The following is a 20509-nucleotide window of genomic DNA, read 5'->3' on the forward strand; positions in this document are numbered from 1 at the left end:
AACCAAAAATTGAAGTAGAAGAACTTTCACTAGATAAATAGATAATTATTTTAATGTTTTTTATTTTTATTCCTTCACAATTGTATTTTTTTATCACATGCCATTTTTTTCTAGAGAATATATCATTCTCCTAATTTTTCCTCTCTCTTTTCATGGTGTTACTTTGCATATATTATGCATCATGAATTTAATTTAAATATATTATTAATTTAAAAAATTATATTTATATAATTATAAATTGTCATAGTAATGAAAAATATTAATTTATATAAGAATTTATATAAATATTATATCAATAATGTATTCTAATTAATTTACAGTATACTAAAATAAAACTCTTTTTTATTATCATATGTGAAAAAGTAGTAATATAAAGATAATTGAACCAAAATAGTACAGTGACAGTTATTTAAAGACTAATAGTATGCTTAGTTTAAATTAAATTTAAAGAAATAACTATTTATTTATTCATTTTTAGAAAATTGAAAGAAATTCTATTATTTTTAAAATAAAATAAATTAAAAATGCACCAAGTTTCTCATTCTTATAATTTATTTAATAAGATAAAAAATTATTAACTATTAAAATAGTAATCAAATTAAGAGTGTATTAGAGTTCTTATTTTAAACTTTTTTAAACTTTGTTTTTTTTTAATGATGGAAGATAAAAAAAAAAAAACTAAACTAACAAAAGACAAATTAAAACAGCCAAGGATTAAAGAAAAGTAATATGAAAAAGCCATTTAATTATTAATATGATAACAAATTAAAAATTTTAGTTAATTTATAAATCAGCCAAACTTTTATATAGTGAGTATAAATTCATTGTTATTATTACAAGTAAATTTTTAGAGTAAAGTAGAAAATATGTCCGTGACGCACGGTTTGTTTTTTTATTAAATTAATTTATTTTAAAATATAAAATATATAATTTAAATATAAAAAATATATAAATATAATAAAAAATTATTTTTTAAAATAAATTATTATTTAAAATTATTTAAAATATGTATAATTTAGTATTTATTAGCATAAAATAAAATAACATACAAATATTTTATTTTTAAAATGTAAAAATAAAATTTATATTGTTTGATGATATTATAAATTATTTATTATTATAAAATTTTAAATAAATAATTATAACAATAAATTATTAAATATAATAAATTTGTTAATATATATTATAAAATTTAAATAAAAGGTCTTATAATTTTTTATTTATATATTTGTTTATATTTGTTGAATTAAATTTATATGATAAATTATCTATTTAAATTATAATTTAAAATTATTAATAAAATTTTATTATATAATTATTAAAACATGATATCATGCATGTTTTTCAAAAAAAAAAATCTATCCCACTAATATATAAAAAATAAAGTATTTATTCATCTAATATATGAAATTTTAAAAATTGCCTTTAAATATTGATATACACAAAATTATATATTAATATTTAAAAAAATATATATATTAAAATTTTTATATATAAATAAAATTACCATACAAAAATATTATAAATAAAAATTAATAATCATATAATATATATACTGAATTTAGAAGTTTACTTTTGGATAAAAAAATATAAAATTGAGTTTTTTTAAATGATTAAATTATTTTATATTTTTTTATAATTTAATAGAATTAATATTGATTGACATTATAAATTTTATTTAATAATATTGACATTATAAATTTTATTTAATAACCAATTAAGTATAATAAAATTATGTTATTTGGATCATAAAATTAAAATAATAAATTTATTAATTTTTCTTATATAATTATTTTTTAATTTTTAAAATTAATTAATACAGTTTGTTTATTATTTACTATTTTAATGAAAATTTAATAAAAATAAATATATCTATAAATTAATTTAATAATAAAATAATATTTTAAAAATTTTATTAAAAGAATAAATATTAGTTTAAATAAAATTTAAAAATAAATTTAAAATACCATATAAAAGGAAACATATAAATTGAACTAAAAATAAGTAAAAAAAAAGTATATTATTACTAAGTCAGTAATTATTTTAAATATATATAAATATAAATTTAATAAAAATACATTAAAATATTATATTATCATTAAAAAAATAAATATGTTCTAACTATTTTGACACAAATATAGTAAATTAGATATTTGATTTTTGTTTTTAGATATATTTTTTTTGTCAATCTCTTATACATTATCTAATTCTATAAAAAGAGGTTAATATTTAGTGAACCTTATTTAATTTTTTTAATTAAAAAATATATAATTTTAAAAATATAACATAATAAATAATTATATTAATAAAAAAATTATACTGATTTCATATTTTTATGTATAATATCTGTATTTTAATTTATATCTTGAAAACTAATTGTAAATTTACAAAATAACTAAGTTTTTCTACTAGGAAGCACTCTTTTTTATGTTTGTAATTGAATGATATCATAAAAAAATTTAAAAGTATTAAAATTTATATTCCAATCTAAAAATTTTAAATAATCATATAGTTAGAATATAAAATTCTAATAAATAAATATAATTTGATATATTAATATAAAATTATTTTTATAACATTTTAAACACTAACTTCTATTTTTTTTTATATTTAAAGTCTTTTAATAGTTGTAAAGATTTAGATTTCATACTTATAAAATTTTAAAATAAATGATATATATATAAATTAAATATAACATTTGAACTTAATTCAAAATTAAAACGTTATATTTTCTTTACTTATTCATTTATTATGATATAAAATTATTAAATATGAAAATAGAACAGTTAAATCATATTCATTTTCATTGTTATGATATTTAGTAATTTTTAATTTATTTTAATTATTATAATTAATTAGTTTTAATTGAAGAGTTTTAAATTTATCATCATCATTATAGTATTTTATAAAAAGACATTGCAACAAAATCATTAAGTATGAATATTGTTAATTTTTTAATTTAAAAAAATTAAATTTGACATCATAATTATTATAATATAAAATATAAATAAAATAGTCTATGTTATTAGGTTATACATAATTTTGATATATCAATTTTTATTAAATTATTTTCTAAAAAAATAAATAATAGAAGAGAAAAAAATAGTAGTTAAAATTTTTTAATTAAGATTTAGGTAGAAACTAAAAGAGAAGAATTGTTGTATTTAATACAATTCATCAAATCTAATAAATATTTTTTAAATACAATTCAAACATAATAAGTATGAATAAAATATAAATTTCAATCAGTAAGTTTTACATTTTGAATTTTGATGTAGAAAGTAATAATTAGATGCAGTTAATATGAGTGACTTTATAGGTTCTAAATTAATTATTTAAATATAATTCATTAATTATAACAAAAATTCTTTAAATACATTTCAAAGATAAATAAGTATGAATAAATATAATTTCAATTCATAAGTTATAATTTTCAAATTTTAATGCATAGAGTAATAAGTGAGTACACATAAGAGTGACTTTATAAATTCTGAATTTGAATGCATAGAGTAAGAAGTAAATGAAGTCACATATATAAAGATGACTTTATACATTTCAAAATTTAATGTATAGAATAATAAACAGGTGTAGTCAATTTTACATATAGATATAGAAGATAGATATAAATAGATTTTTAAGATTTTTTAAATAGATTATTAGTCTTCGTCTTAACACTCTAATCCAATAAACACTTATTAATTTTTGTAGTGATTAGAATTATGTGTTTCATTTTTTTTTTCTTACCTCACTATTGTCTCAATCACGTGTTTCACTTTCTTTTTCTACCTCATTACTATCTCAATCATTAAACTTAATACCTTTTTCAATGATTTTGTTTTATTCTTCTTTTTCTTTCTAATGTTTTTGCCCTCTTTATTGTACAGGGTTGTAGTTTGTTGATTTGAAATTTAGGGTTAGAGTGGAAAACAAGTTTTGTGAAAATGGACAAATAGTAAAAGATTGTTTCCTAATTCTTTGTCGTAGATATGTTTGAATATGAAGAAATATAGACAATTCTAGAAGGGAGGGGATGCCATTGAATCAAGAAGGCTTGTGTGAGGAGAAATTAGAGGTGTTAAGATGACAAGTTTCATTGTTGTGTTTATGTAGAAAGCTTTTTAAGTTAAAGGTGTGGAACTAGTGTAAGAGGGACCATGTGAAAGTTCAAACATGGTGGAGGGACTTTGGGATAAGTGGTGGTGTAAATTATTTATTCATTTTGAGAAAATTAAAAGAAATTTTATTATTTTTTAAAATAAAATAAATTACAGACACATCAAGTTTTTCATTTTTATAATTTATTTGATGAGATAAAAAAAAGTTTTTATCAACTCTTAAAATAGTACTCAAATTAAGAGAGTAATAGAGTCCTTATTTAAGTTTGGTATTTTCCCTTTTAACTCCTAGTTTTTTCATGATGGAAGATAAAAAGAAAAGAAAAAACTTAAGTCTGACAAAAGAAAAATTAAAAGAGCTAAACTAATGATTAAAAAAAAGTAATTTGAGAGAGTCATTTAACCATTAATATGATAACAATTACATTTTAGTTAATTTATAAATTAGCTAAACTTTTATATATTTAAATATAAATGTGAGTAAATCTTTAAATTACTTTTTAACATTTTTAAATAGATTATTAATTTTTATCTCTTTAACATTTTAATCTAGTGAACAATTGTAAATTTTTGTAGTGATCAAAATGCATGTTTCAATTTCTTTTCCTACTTCACTACTGTCTCAGCTATTAAACTTAATGTCTCTTTCGACAAGTTGTTTTGTCTTTCTTTCTTTTTTTAATATTCTCAGCCTCCTTTCACCTTTTTTACTGTAGGGTTGTAGTTTGTTGATTTGAAATTTAGTGTTAAAGAGAAGAACAAATTTTGTAAAATCCAGATAATTCTAGAAAAGTAAGGATGTCATTGATAAAAAATCAAGAAGGCTTGTGTGAAGGGAAATTAGGGCTATTAAGATGACGAATTTTGTTGTTGTGTTTATGTGAAATGATTTTTAGGTTAAGGGTGTGGGGTTGTAATGAGTTGGGAGAGGAGGAACTTCTGATACTAGTGTAAGAGGGACCATGAGAAGGTTCAAACATGATAGAGAGAGACTTTGGAGCAAGTGGTAATATAAAATAGTGTCTGGTGGTGGTCGAGGAATAGATTGAGAGTTATGATACGATTCTGATGTTTTTTTTAAAGATTTTGTTAACTTCAGTCTTAAGTAGTTAATAATAGTAAAATTTTATTAAAAAAAATATTTATTATATTTTTATAATTTTAATACAATAATTATGTATTTTTTTAATAATTTTTTTATTTATAGATACTTAAACTCAGCTCTAAGGACTGAAGTTAATAACATTCTTTTTTTAATTGATTTATATGGTTGAGAATTCTTATCAATAATAATAATTAAGAAAACAATAATAAAAAAAAATTACACATAAATAAAAAATAGAAATAAATAATATAATATTCAACAGACCTATTGTAATGATAAAGATAAAGATGAGTAAATCGACTTAATATTTTAACATTATAACTGCAAAGAATAATTTTTTAAATTTCTATATTTTCTTATCTTAAAAAAAGTTATAATTATAGGATTCAGTTAAAAAATTTCAAGCTTTCTATTATACATATCTATGTTTATTATAACCATTATTTGAGTATTTTTATTTTAGTCGTACGAGATATAATTTTCATATACGATTGTTGGAGGAACCTTAATTTTACCTATCTCAAGGTACGAGAGAACTCTTAACTGAATGTAGTATTTTATGTTGGACAGAGTAAAAAATTAACAAGTTTATGTACAAATCTCAACAACTAAATTAATGAGTATAGTTCATGGATTAATCTGAAAAGTTATTATTATTATTATTATTATTATTATTATTATTATTATTATTATTTAACTATATACTTTATTTTACTATTTATTTATTTGATTGTTATTTACTAAATATCTGTAAAACATTAAAAAAAAGTGAGTTAGCAATTGATTTGTCGATAATAAAAGTTAAAGTTTAATTGTTAAATTAATTAGCAACTAAAATGAAATAGAAGCTATAAACCTGGTTGTAAAGTATTTTAGCGATCGAATTGTCAATTGGTCGCAGAAATTTTAAATTAGCGATTGAATTAAGTCACTAAATAATTTTGTGTTATTTTTTAAATCAGCAACTAAAATATTTAGTGAGTATTTTGCTCACAAAATAGCATAACGATAACAAAAAATTGTGATCTACTGGGTGGTTACATATTCGTTAGTAAACACGATAGATATAATAGTTGTGAGGGGAGTGTTGATAGATTTTGTTGACTTATAAATTCAACTAACCCTGCCTAACAAATATGAATAGTTTTTGACTAAAAGATTATTCTATATATTGGTTTTTCTTTATCATAAAATTTGATTTTTACTAAAAAATAATAAACATTTATATTATAAATATAAATTTTATTTGTTAATATATAGATTATTTAACTTGATTAGGAATTTTTATTAGACAAATAAGTTCAAGTGAAAATACTAGAATCTAATAAAGTATGAGTTGAGTTACGGAATTGTAATATTAAAATCTAATTCAATTCAATAGATACAATGATCCATCACACATAAGTCTTTTTTTATGTATAGTTTTGATTTATTCTTAATTTGTTGGAAGTGAAGAATTAAATATTTACAGGTGATTTTATATTTTAATTTTTAAATATTTTTTACTGCTTTACGTTATAAGATAAATATTAAAATTTTTACTTTATAATTTATATAAAGTTTTTAAAATTTATTTTTTTATTTGTATTGTTTTAATTCTTTATTTTAAATAAATATTAAACTATTGATATTATACTTTGTATTAAAATGAATAATTTTTCATGCTTCTTATCTAAATATTTTTGCCTTAATTCGTGATCAGATTGGTTTGAGTCTGGTAAATTTTATTTTATTTTATTTTTATCGAAATTGATTCATCTAACTTAAGAAATTTTTAGAGTCATGTCATTTTTTACATCAAAATCCACTTTATTTAATTCATAAACATTCCTATTAGTTTGGTAGTTAAATTTTCTCGTTACATCTTAATAACTAAATTAGTGACTAATTTTGTATTTAAATTTTACGACTGCTTAACTCAACAGTTAAATTACTTTGTTACATTTTAATGACTAATTTCATATTTTATTTTTTTTGCCAACTTATTTAATGCTAATTTACATTTTGACTGAATTAGCAATTAACCTCATATTTTATTTTTATAACTAAAATATTTAGTTATTAATTTGGTCGTTAAACTAACTTATTGTCTTTTATTATTACTAAAATTATTAGTCACAAAATTACAAATAATTTTATTTGATTGCTAAATTAGTCACTAATCAACAAATTCCTATCAGTGGTATGATTGAATATTTCAAGTTGACTATATGACTTTTTAGCCTTTTTCTCCATACTCCGTAAACTACATGTTTGCATTCAGCATGTTTTTCCGTACCTGAGGCATTTGCTACTTTTTCTTTTTGAATAAAATCTAAAAGAACAGGCAAATGATTGAAACTGACTGCTGGTGGTGGTGGATTGGCATAAAAATTAAATATAAGCTTTATCATTAATCAAGTATTTATATTTGATTCTCAAAAGTTGTCATGAAATTAACACCACAACACAAAAAAATGCACTAAATATATTATATGACGAAAAAAAAGCTTGTTTAATGTGGCATATATATCTTCTCTCTCAAAACAAAACCACACAAAGATGTTAAAAAATAATAATTTATAGTATCTTATAATTTAAATATTATTTTTTCCATACCTTTTATTTTAAAATTTAAATATTTTATATTATTATAACGAAAATTCTCCATTTTTTTATGCATAAGGAACATAAACTAGAAAAGAAAATCTAAACACGGTCAACGGGAATTCCTATATTTATCTCCCAACAGTTGCAAGAAGATAAAAGAAAAGGAGACAACAAAAGAAGTGATGTTATTGAGAGAGAAGAATTAATATTTATACAGAATTTGATACACTGATAAATATTATTTTGACTAACAAATTATGTTACATAATAAAAAAGTTATTTTTATTGCATGTGTCAACGTCTTTATGTTTTTTGGATTCTGATAAACAAGTTAGTCATGATCGGAGAAGGCGCTCGCTTGGATCAATTTAAAACAACAAATAAAAAAATCTTCAATTATATTACTATCATTGAGTTTAAATTGATTTGAAAAAATAATTAAATTAAATTAAATATAATCCAATATCAAATGCAATTAAGATTGGATAAATTTTTTTATAATTTTATTTTTAATTTAATTAAAAGACAGTATATAAATTATTTTATCATTTTTATACTATTTTTAAATAAAAAGTTATATATATATATATATATATATATATTTAATTAGATTGGTTCAGTTTTTAAAATAGGATTTGAAATTGAATCCAATATATAATAAAAAAATAATTTTTATGATTTTATTTATTTATTTGATATTCAGTTAATTTAATTTTTATTTATTTGATAGGCAAATTTTGAATTTACATTGGATTGAATCTGTTGGTTAGCACTCCTAATTCATAGAGGCCCTTAATTAATTAACCACTCTTTCACGTACATAACGCCAAGTGAAGAATTTGGGCCAGGATCATTGTTTCTTTTTCTTGTTGGCATCTCTGGCAAATATCAACTAACGACATTATCCTTTCATGTCTAAGCTGGTTTCATTGCCACAATTTCACAGACACAGCCTCAACAGAAGGATATAGGTATTCTTGGGAGCAAGCAAATTCCAAATCCAACCCTAATTCTCTGGGAATGGCTCTACTATTTTCATAAGCTAAGAATTAATATCCAGATTTTGCTCACTCGTTTCCACCACTATTTTTCTCTCAAACTAGACAATCCGGTACTTGATCTTTAATTAAGTCCCAACCCCCTTACACGGTGTTATTATTAATCTACATGTCTTTTTAAATTATTTTTTTTTGTAAAATAGTAACCATTAAAATTAATCATTTTTTATGAATTCCAAAAGACTATTACTATTTTTTAAATGAAAATTTAAAATTCAAATGTTAAATAAAAAATTAGGATATTAATAAAATACATGGTGTTTGATATTTTTTACTAATGTTTTTTTAATTATTATTATATTAGAAAGTATGATAATTCACATACTTTTTAATAAAAATATACATATTTGAATTAAATCGAATGGGCAGAACCCGTCAAGAACAAGAAGGTAAGACTTTTGACACGAGTCTTGGTCTGGTATGACTTATGACCTTTGAGTAGGTTAGAATTTTGAAGGTTAACTTCTTCATTTGTTTTATGCATTCAATGCTGAATCCGCAATCATAGCCATCATTCACCAATGGTCCTCAGCAGCAGACGCTGATTCGTTGATTCCATTCTTCACTCCTCATTTTTTTATCTTTACTTTCGGCGAAAAGGACTATAAAAGAAAAAATGAAAAATAAAAATCAAAGGGGACAATTCTTCAGGTTCATTGCGCCGATGCAGCATGCGCCCACCACAAAGCTACTTTGCACAATTTATTCGCTTTCCACCTATGTGTTATGCCAGATATTTAGGAGTCCTTCTAGACATTTGTTAAGAATTTGAAAATAAAAATGAAGCTTATTAATTTAAAAGTAAACATTTTATTTACCTTCTTAACAAGTATTCTTAATTTCTCCATTAATAATATTTTATTTTAGGTTTAACAAAAAAATTAAATGAAGGATAAAGTATTTTTACTTGGTAAATTTGAATTCATACCAGTCACTAACACCGATCAATATTAGTTTAACAAGTAAAATTTGATCGATATAAATGCTTTAAATTCACAAAGAATAGAGTCATATTTAAATTCACAATTTAACGTTTAGTAATACTAAAATAAGAGGAAATACAGAGAAATTAAGAAAAATGTGATATGGTTTTAAGAGGGTAAGAAAACGAAAAGAATTGGATGGGAAGGAAGGAGAGGATGGTAAAATGGGAAAGGGAGTTTGAATGGCATGATAAATGTGTGCTATGTTGACGTTGGGCAGTTAAGTGCGGTGGGAAGAGAAGAGAGTGGAAGCTATTTATAAGAGAAAAAAGGAAACGACGGGCGTGAAATCCCAAAATTTGCTATTATCGGGTGCGTGTCGTTATTTGCTTTCAATTTTCAATCGCCGTGGGGGCATTCAAACAAATTTCATTCTGAAATTGACCCCTCACCCTCTTTTCTTTTCAAATCATAATCATTGTATTGTATAGATTAGATAGAAGAGGGGGTAGCATTGCATTGGCATTGGCATTGGCATTGGCATTGGAGGGCTGGGTTTGGACGTAGAATGAGAACGGATAGGTGGGCTAAGAGTATGGGAAGGATTTCAAGGATTGGGAGTTTTGCAATTGCTTCATCCATTAAGGAAAACCAACAACAACCTTGTATTACCTGCACCACTTTTAACATTCTCGCTCCCATATACAAGCGCATCAACCATGAGGTTATTATTATTATTTTTTAATTTTCTTAATATTCTAAATTCCTCTATATTATTTTATTTTATTTTATTTTATTTGGGTTTTATGAATGAAAGCAGGACCCGAGTTGTCGCGAGAGCGATTATAGAACGTATTGGTTGGCCAGGAATCACAGAATATTGGATTGGTTGTTGAATGAGAGGTCTTCCATTATTTGTCTCCAGGTTTGTGATTGTGTGCTGAAATTGTTTGGAGTGACGTGTGATGTGAGATTCTATAATATAATGGGTTTTTGCAGGAGTTTTGGGTTGGGAACGAAGAGCTTGTTAATTTGTATGAGAATAGACTTGGCGACGCTGGTTATGTCAGTTTCAAGCTTGGAAGGACCAACAACCGTGGAGACGGTATGCACATTCTCCCTCAATTCCATAACACCTTTTTTCCATTATTTCTTTTCTCAGAATTTCATCTTTTTCATTATTGCAAATAAATACCAATTATATAATACAAGCGGGTAGTTCCCTCTTTTCCACAAATATTATATCACTCTTTAAACAGCGCCGCCGTTAGGACATTAGTCAAAGAATTTGAAAGTAAATTTTTTAATTGGAAATTGTGATTGATTGCATTGGAAATTATGGTGAAGGTATATTTATTATATTTTTAATAAAAAATTATTTTTAAAATTTTAAATTATTGCCCTTAAGACACACGTATTTGTCAGATTATATTGGTAGATCCGTATTTCTCAGATTATATTGGTAGATTCCTATCACGTTATAGTTATATACTTTAAAATTTCGTGTATATCTTTCTCTTCATTAATATCCGTAAATTTTTACAAGACTCTATCCCTTCAATGTGTATGTTGTTATGTTGAGAGAGAGAGAGAGAGGAAATTTTTGTTACCACGTGAAAATTCAACCGAGAGAATCCGTTCCCATTTGGGGTCTGATGAACAAAATTATTGAAATTGGAAAACAGGAATACCGCGCATGATGGATGGGTACAGACATTTAAAATTATTTTATTCAGGAAAAATATGTTCTGTTTTTAATTTTATTGCGAATGAGGCTTTCAGTCAATTAAATTGTGATTGGGGTCTTATAATGTTTGTTATCTTCCTAGTACTTAGTTTTGTTCCAGAATTGCCTTTTGAAAATTTAGGCACAAAGTGCAAAATACCAATTCTCATATAAACTCTTGGGTCTGCAGGTCTTCTGATAGCAGTTCAAAAGGAATACTTCAATATTCTTAATTATAAGGAATTGCACTTCAATGACTGCGGGGATCGTGTAGCTCAGTTGTTACATGTTGAACTAGCTTCTCCGTTTTCACAGTGGCGAAACAGTAATGTTAGGCAGGAAATTCTAATTGTGAACACTCATCTGTTATTTCCTCACGATTCAACTCTATCCCTTGTACGACTGCAGCAGGTACCTAAGAATTTAAACGTGGTCTCCAATTTAAGCACATACCAATTATAAAGCTTGGTGTCTCACTTAGATTGACCTACCTTGAAATTTTCTTTTCTGTGCAGGTCTACAAGATACTTCAATACGTAGAATCATATCAGAACGATTTCCAACTCAAGTCAATGCCAATCATGCTATGCGGGTAAACTGCAAACCATGTACTTCTCTTATTTAAAATACTTGAATCGGTTTTTATTTATAACTTTTTATTCATCAGTGACTGGAATGGAAGCAAACGGGGACATGTCTACAAGTTCCTGAGGTCTCAGGGCTTTGTATCATCTTATGATACTGCACATCATTACACTGATGCAGATGCTGACAAGGTCATATATTTAGCATTGCCGTACAATTTTTCTTTTTATTTTTCTGCTGGACAATATGCCCTCACTCACATTTATTAACATTGTGTCAATGCAGTGGGTTAGCCACCGCAATCATCGGGGAAATATCTGTGCTGTTGATTTTATTTGGCTACTAAATCCTGACAAATATCGAAAACTACTAAAAGCAAGTTGGAGTGAAGCAGTGTTTGGAATGTTCAAGGTAATCATAAAGCATTAGGACCTAAACTTAGTTATTAAGTGTGATAATTTTACCATCTTTGCAAGGAATTTGAACATATATATCATTAGACCACAAGTGTTTCCTATAGGTTTAACATTATTTTCCTTTTAGCGAAAGTAGAATCGGATAAGGTAAAACTTCCAATGCTGGACAAGTATCTTGATATTATGGTTGTCTTTCTCCTAAAAATTAATACACCCGATTGGTGTATTAGATAAATTGTTAAAAGACAAGACTGTGTCAGGTACAGACATACTGTTGGTGTAATGCTTCTTCATGCCTCCATTTCACTGTAATTTATCTATATGGAGTTTTTAACCAACCATTATTTATGAGGGTAGAAAAGATGTAATTATCAAGTCAAAACTATTCCTTTTTTATTTATATTTTGTTGAACTGAAATGATATTGACAGTAAGTTTCTCCATTTTTAGTACCTATTGCGGAGAGCTTCACTGAATGAGAGTGATGCATTCGCCTTTCTAAAGGCCGACAATGAAGATTGTATTACCTACTCTGGTTTCTGTGAAGCACTTAGGCAGGTATGGTGCAGTATTAACTGTAGGATGAACATAAAAGTTCAGTTAATGCATGTGATTGTCTGAGAAATCCTGGTGCTTATAGGGGTTTTTATCATTCTGTGCAGCTCAATTTAACTGGTCATTGCTATGGGTTGACTGAGGAAGAGATAAAGGACTTGTGGCCCCAAGCAGATGTAGATGGAAACGGTGTTCTTGATTATAAAGAATTTCTGGTAAAGTCTTTGACATTAATTAGCTATTACCATAAATATTAAACAAAAAGACTCCAAAGTCTTGAATTTATTCAGTAAATATTGTACATTGGCAGCAAATGACTAGAGGTTGTGAGATGAAAATGCTTTTCTACGTAAGGCATATAGTAATGCACTGATGAGTGATGCAGCAATGTCAATCCGCATTTTTGTTTTCATGTCATCAGACATAAACATGACAACCAAGAAGTTCTGTCATGTTTAATCCATGGTAGCTATTGCTAGCATTTGTCTTTTGATCCGGAGGGGATGCTCCAACAAGAACAACTTAACCTGTACAGACATTATAAAAAAAATATCATTTAGTGAAGTAAAATCTTTCTGCATCATAGAATGGCTTGAAAATCCCTTTTTATTGTTTGTATTTAGCAATGCTTATTTGATACATATAAGTGACAGTAAGATAAGGCTTGCTTGTTATTGTTGTTAGCAGAGTAGGCAATGAAATTCCATTTAATCTTTCCAGTGCTTTCTTGTTTGTTGGCATGGTCTTCATATTATGTGGATGCAGCAGCATATCTGGAATTCAACAAGTCCAGATCAGATAGATGACAACAAGAATGGAGAACTGGAAGACGGTTCAAAGGATGCACTGGAGCAAACAATTGGTTTTAGTGTAAAAAATGCAGTTCTGTTCCCTCCAGAGGTCGAGAAAGGTAGATGGCCTGAAGATTACTCCCTTTCTGATCATGCTCGTCTCACTGTAGTTTTCTCACCAATAAGAATGCCATGCTCCCAGTTGATTTGCTAACAATGCTTTTGGCTGCTACAGCTTAGGTTTTAGAATTAAGACTTTTGTACATATATGTCACAGTAAGGAACGGGTGAAGCAGTGGAACGAGTAAGGAAAGATACAAGAGTTCTTTTCTGGGGAGATTTTAAACAGCCCTGTGTTGTGATTACTGCACTATCATTCGCCAGAAGTGATTTCACACTTTGACAGAGAGCACAAGTGCTCTAGTATCCCTGGCATTGCTGATGACATCTGCAGTAAGCAACACTCGTCACCCAGCTTGTTTTCCCATTTATTCTTCTCTGGTGAAAGATTCGACAAACGGAAGCAAAAAGAAGAACTATCTGTATAGTTGTTGTATAGCTCTTAGGCATCAAACCTTTTTTTGTAGCTTTGGTAAGATGCACCTCTAGGTAGAGCTTTCTTGAAATAGAGGGAGTTCAGACACATTGTAACTTGTAACATATTACTTTTGATATAGTTGTGACAAATTCAAATTGTACAAAGTTCTATAAACTAGTTTCTCTTGTAACATATGTATATTGCAAACTCTTGTAACATATTTTAAACTATAATTTTTTTCGACAAACTGTGTTTATTGAAGTTACTAGACCATGAATTAATATTGGAAATGAAAAGTTAAGAAACGATAAATTAACGAACAAATTTAATTTAAGAAGGAAGTTACTCCTTTTTGGTGGTGAGTTAACAGGTGACAGAAACACCTGCCGTGTCATCTCTTAATACCCGCGGTGTTCTTGTGGGGGTGGGGCAAGAACATCTATAGACTATGCGCCCCAAAACCCAAAAAACATGGCCCATATCATGAAGGATGTTTTTATGTTCTTCGCGTAGCAAAACCACAGATATTAATCTGTTACGCTCTACAGTGGATTGTCATTTAACAATAACATTAGGAGTTAGGATCAGTTATTCCAAACACTTTCATTTTCTTGGGGAATACTAACTTCTAGAATCAAACCGTTAAGAAGTATTTATTTTAAGGTAACATATTTACATTTTTAGAAATAACTTCTCCTTGAAAAACTACTACTAAGAATGTTATTTTTGGGTAAATTAAGAAACATGTTTGGCTAAATTTAAATATCTTTTAAATTTTTTTCAAAATTCAAATCATGAAAGAAAAAATAAAAGTGAGAATGGAAGTTACAAATTAAGGTATATTATAACATAATATTCTCGTGAGAATGTAATATTTCCACCCCCTCAGCATATGAATAAAACTCAATTAAAATAGTAAGGTGACTCATTCTTGAAAATTAAATATGCCTTAAAAAAGATTTAAAACTTATAACAAAGGCGAGAATACTTCATTTCCGAATTCATATTTCCGAGAATAATTTTACAACTTAAAACAAACACATTCTTAACTTTTCTGGCTAACAAAATAACTAACCCTAAACAATTTAAGATGGACAAATGGCATGTTAGTTATTAATTTACCAGACAAAAGACAATGAAAACACAAACATGTGTGCATGGTGCACACAATTAATTGAGAACCTATTTGAATACTAATATAATTATTTTAATGTATTTCTAATAATATAATAAATACGTCAAAATTTAACACGATAAGATTTAAATCTATTTTCCAATAATTAATTTCCTTTTTTATTTGCAACATTTTGGTGGTTGAAAAGACAATGAAGAATTAGGTAATACGATTTATACTTATGTGTTTGATTTTTATTTTAAAAATAGTTTTTCTGTTATTAAAAATAAAATATTTTGTGGGAGTATGCTTAATTTAATTAAGAGTTGGTAAGTGTCATGCAGTCCTTAATTGAGTATTGTAGCCTTTCCCTGTTACTGATTTACATGTTGATAACAAATTTTGGTCATGGACAAAAACCATACCCAAAGATCAATTGATGTAAAAAGAAACACTTTTTATGTTTTTTCTGTAAAGAATGATGGGAGCACGTTAAATGGTAGGAATTTTTCGAGATTTTTTACGTGTATATCGCAATCTATTGCAGGTAATTAAGTAGCGAATATTTTGATGTTGGACAATGTAAAGTTGGAAGCTTGTATATCGAAAATCCAGCATTCTAAATACGTATTGAATGTGTTGGGCAGTATCTGTATCCCTTAGCAAGCAAAAGCGGTCAAAAAATATGACTGGCTTTCAGCCGCAAATTTGTGATATCAAGCTTGAGCCTTGTGTCAATCCACTCTCCATGCTTTAGCTACCTTTATTAAAGTTAGGTTCTCCTAACCCTTTTAAATGTAAGATCAAGATTTCTTTCTTCCCACCCCTTTTCCTAGGAATTTGCAAAGGATTTAAAAAGTACTTTGAACTTAAATATTTGAGGCAATCCTTACAAAAGCATTAATTTTTTTCCTTTTTTTTTCCAGTGCTTGGAGGGGCAATCCTACACTCCACACCGAGTTGTTAATTTGTTATTTCCTGATACTTTTAAAGAATAATTTATAAACACTTATATACAAAAGAAATCCAAAAGGCTTTGTAGTGGGATTGCATCGCAGGGTTACTATCTTGCCTAGTTCACTGTAGGCTACACTGCATGTGTGGTTCACACTTCTGTGAATGCAAACTGGAAAATAAGACTTTCAGATGCACTTGTATACACAGTATTTCTTACTGCATGTGATCTGACATACGTTTCCATCAAAAACAAATAAAGCCCAAAATTTATACTTTTAGGCGATTAATATGGGGTGCAACAAACAAAAAGGATTGAATTCAGGTTTTATTTCAATTCACTTTTGACACATGCATTTTTTTCCTTATTGATCTCACACAGATAGTCAATATCAAATTGGAATTTTTCATGTAAATCAAATAGCATTAAGTGGCAGCCGTATAGGACAAATTGCGTAAAGTTTGGCATTTGCACAACTTCAAATGTGACTTGTTAACCCATATAAAGTAAAAGTAAGAGCAAACACCTCTCTTTTACAAGTTGAGAGTGGGCAACGTATTTCCAAAGATAATGTGAAAGTCTCAAATTGGCGATGGTTAATACGTCCAAAACTCAAATTCCTTCTCTTAAAGTTGTACGAAATTTCTGTTAAGGAAAAACTACAACTTTTCAATTTTATAAATTTTTAAGCTTGTTCTATACACATACAACATGGCTAGTTAACCTCGATCCAACAGTTATTTCTACATAGTCTATCAAAAGAAAATCCTTTTGCCAAAGGAGCTAACAATCAGCAATAGCTGTAGAACAGAAATTTTGCTGGTAAATTGTTGGATTAATTAGAGTGTTAATTTGAGTTATGTGTGTGTATGTCCAAAAGTCAGATTCAGTTCTGGTCAGTTAAACTTGCAATTAACCTTATTACTTCTTATGTAAATAATAACACTAATTTGAGCTTTAGTTGTCGAGAAAAGAATTGGGAATGAAGCTGCTGATGGCAAAGGTGAAGTTGTAGCTTAGCTCTAGAGCGATATAATTTTTTTTAGTAATTTGTAGTTATATACTTAGGTTGGATTTGGTTTCTCCACCATTAAACAAGATGTCAATAATTTAGTGCAGTGGAGTGGTATACCTTTAGCTTTAATTTACCTTTTTTACAATAAATATGTTTCCTACTTTTCTTTTCTTTTCTTTTTTTCTATCTTGTCTTTGCCTTTTTGGCACGTGAAGGAAGATGCTGTCAAGCTCAGGATTATTGTAGCATATAATGTGTTATGAATTCAGAAATTGTATTTCTTTTTTGGGTAAAATTCAGAATTAATATTGACATCTCTTACTTTTTTTTTCTCTTTTTTTTTTCCAATCTTTCTTTTGACTCACTCTACGCCCAAAATGTGGGTATCAACATATAATTATTAAAAAAATTTAGGTGTAGAGTGCAGAAAAATAATAAATAAATAAATAACAGGATTATTGTTATAAAATAAAAAAATACATAAAAGTTAAGTGTTCAGTATAAAAGGTACCCATCGAGAAGTAATAAAGAATTCTTAAATTAAGTTTTCAAAATACTGTTTCACAAGGATTATTTTTTAATTGTTAATTTTTTTTAATTTAATCGTTTAAGCTTAAAGGATATGAGATGAATTAAAAATAAAAATTTAATTATAAAATCAATTATAAACTCAGAATACAATACACGTCTTGGTTGAACTTACAGAGAAGAACTGAGAGTATATGAGTTTTTCTCATTCAATCATTTATGTTATTTTTCTGTTTTAACTCTAAATTCAATTTTCTTGCAATTATCAAGTATTCATGCAATTACTATTAATATCCAATGGTTATATAATATTAATATTCTTTTATCTAAACTAACATCTCTAATGGTCATACAAGATATTAATTCAAGAAAGTTTAAAGCACTTATGAACTTGTTAATTTAATAACGATTAGAAAAGAAAGATTGATTTGATCCACTTAATCCTTTGTGTTGTTTTATCCTATAGATCTATTAACTAATCGAGGTACGGTCTCTTAACGAAATAATTAATTAGGATTGTAATTATGCACAATGGGATAAAAGCTAATCACGAATAGAAACCAAATATAGATTCAAATTTCAAAATCCTATAAATTCATGAACAATAGTTCTCATAGTCCTGACTATGAATTTAATTACTCATGCTAAAGGAAAAAACTAGAACAATCATAAACAAAGCCACAAAGAAAAGCAAACTAGAATGAGATGAGTTTTTCGATCTTCAAGTATAGTTGCTTAAAGCTCCAAGTCTCGCCAAGAGTATGCCAAAGACTCCGTGCAAGAGAGATAAGATGAGAGGTATATCAAAGAGCAAAACAAAATATGTAAAATGGTATTAAACAGAATATCTGAAGTCTTTCTTTTATAGGATTTGAAAACCTTAAAAGCTCTTCATAATTGAGCTTCCCATAGATGAGCACAAATGTGCAAGGTCTTAAGTATGACTGTGTTTGTTGAAAGGGTCTAAGCATGCTTATTGTTGCAAAACTTTGATCTTCTATTAATTTGGACCTAAAACGCACTCAAAATTCATTTATGATCTCTTCATACTAAACTATACAATTAACATATAAATTAGTATAAAATTTAAATAAAATAAAGATCAAACATAAATATATGAATTATAAAAAAGGGCATAAATACAAATTTATTATTAAGCATCAAATGCAAATCAAATGAAATTAGGCCGTAGTGTACAGTTTGGAAGAAAAAGGTAGTGAAGACTTTTTTATTTCAACTCTTGCACGGTTTCTCAACATGTGAGATTTGTTGGGCTTAATGTTACAACATACCACCATTTTGTTTTAATGACCCAAAAAAATGTTTGATGTTTTTATTGTTTTAATTTAAAAAAAATTAGTTTAAATATTTTTATAATTTAATATATTATATACTTTTAATTCTATATTTATGTTGTTTAAAATTAAAAAAGAAACAAGTTAATAATTTTTTGAAATAAAAATAACTATTCATGTGAGATATAAAGATGTATTGAGTAGTTTAGAGTTGCACCATTAAAAAGGAGAGTTTCTTAAATTGCATAATACACACACATATAGCTTCTACCGTAGTTGGAGGATTATTGGTATAAAGCCATTTGAATTGAACAATTCAACCAACTATAAGTAATTCTTAAGAGACAAGGCACGGGAAAAAATGAAGATAGAGTGAAAAATAACATTACCAATAATGCTTAAAATTGGCTTCGTGTTTAAGAAAATTAATTTGTTCCAGTTCACGTACTAGTTTATTTGCTTCTAGAAATGGTCAATTTTGATATTTATTGTTTGAGTTGTCACTCGTTCATCTATTTGGCTTCTCCTTAGGGTCAAACTCTCCTATAGGCTCTAACAGGGACATGGTGCATGTGATGAAAAATTATATACATTTTATACTTTATTTTGATAATTTAATTCGATTTTAATTAGTTTTATTTAGATTTGTAATATTATTTTGTCTTCTTTGTCCATTTTGTTTGATTTGATTTTTCAAGTTTTCTCTTTGATTAAAACGATTTGTATTGAATTTAAAAATATTTTGAAACCTAAGTTTAAGGAATTTTATCCAAATCTATATTTTAGCAAGTCTCGAAAGAGATATTTCTTTATCTTATTCATGAAAATAAGAAATGCATGTTTTTTTATGTTATTTGTTATCAAAGGAGGCATATTAACTTCAATTTGTAGAAAGGGGTATGTTATGTTCAGCAAAAAGATCACATATAATTCGAATAGTCTTTAATGCGCTTTAACCTTTTCATATGGAAGGTTGCTTGTGACATTTTATATATTGACAAATAATAACAAAAATTCTAATACAAGATGCATTATGTCTTTTGTGCGATAGATGTGAGAAAACTATCGGATTTACAAAGAATATTAGTAATATATTTTTGCCTAAATTAATAGATTGTTCCCTTAATTCTTAGTTTTGATTTAGTTTAATCCTGTAACTTTTTTTTTCATTTCGATTCTTTAACTTAAAAAAATATTTTAAA

At 26.3% G+C, this 20509-nt stretch overlaps 1 protein-coding gene across 6 annotated transcripts; it reads left to right on the forward strand.

The window, feature by feature from the left end:
- Positions 1–10124: 10124 nt before the first annotated feature.
- Positions 10125–14501, forward strand: LOC113849638 (uncharacterized calcium-binding protein At1g02270-like). Of its 6 annotated transcripts, none has more exons than XM_027479683.1 (10): positions 10125–10514; positions 10608–10715; positions 10790–10895; positions 11707–11927; positions 12032–12108; positions 12184–12292; positions 12387–12512; positions 12967–13074; positions 13179–13286; positions 13837–14501. In XM_027479683.1, exons 1-10 carry the CDS (start codon positions 10359–10361, stop codon positions 14074–14076), a joined length of 1359 nt encoding a protein of 452 aa, XP_027335484.1. In that variant the 5' UTR covers positions 10125–10358; the 3' UTR covers positions 14077–14501. The 6 variants fall into 6 exon arrangements, with proteins under 6 accessions (XP_027335484.1, XP_027335498.1, XP_027335492.1 ...); XM_027479697.1 differs by having other exon boundaries at positions 13840–14501; XM_027479691.1 differs by having other exon boundaries at positions 10611–10715.
- Positions 14502–20509: the final 6008 nt, after the last annotated feature.

This window comes from Abrus precatorius, unplaced genomic scaffold (genome assembly GCF_003935025.1).
Source record: "Abrus precatorius isolate BTA unplaced genomic scaffold, Abrus_2018 Scaffold10, whole genome shotgun sequence".
In the NCBI taxonomy this organism is placed as follows: domain Eukaryota; kingdom Viridiplantae; phylum Streptophyta; class Magnoliopsida; order Fabales; family Fabaceae; genus Abrus; species Abrus precatorius.

What these genes read in the sequence shown, in the direction of transcription:
- LOC113849638 (XM_027479683.1), top strand. Translation starts at nt 10,359, where the DNA reads ATGAGAACGGATAGGTGGGCTAAGAGTATGGGAAGGATTTCAAGGATT. An exon ending in CCCTTGTACGACTGCAGCAG is followed by an intron (nt 11,928 to 12,031) that starts GTACCTAAGAAT and finishes TTTTCTGTGCAG; the next exon opens with GTCTACAAGATACTTCAATA. An exon ending in TCTGTGAAGCACTTAGGCAG is followed by an intron (nt 13,075 to 13,178) that starts GTATGGTGCAGT and finishes CATTCTGTGCAG; the next exon opens with CTCAATTTAACTGGTCATTG.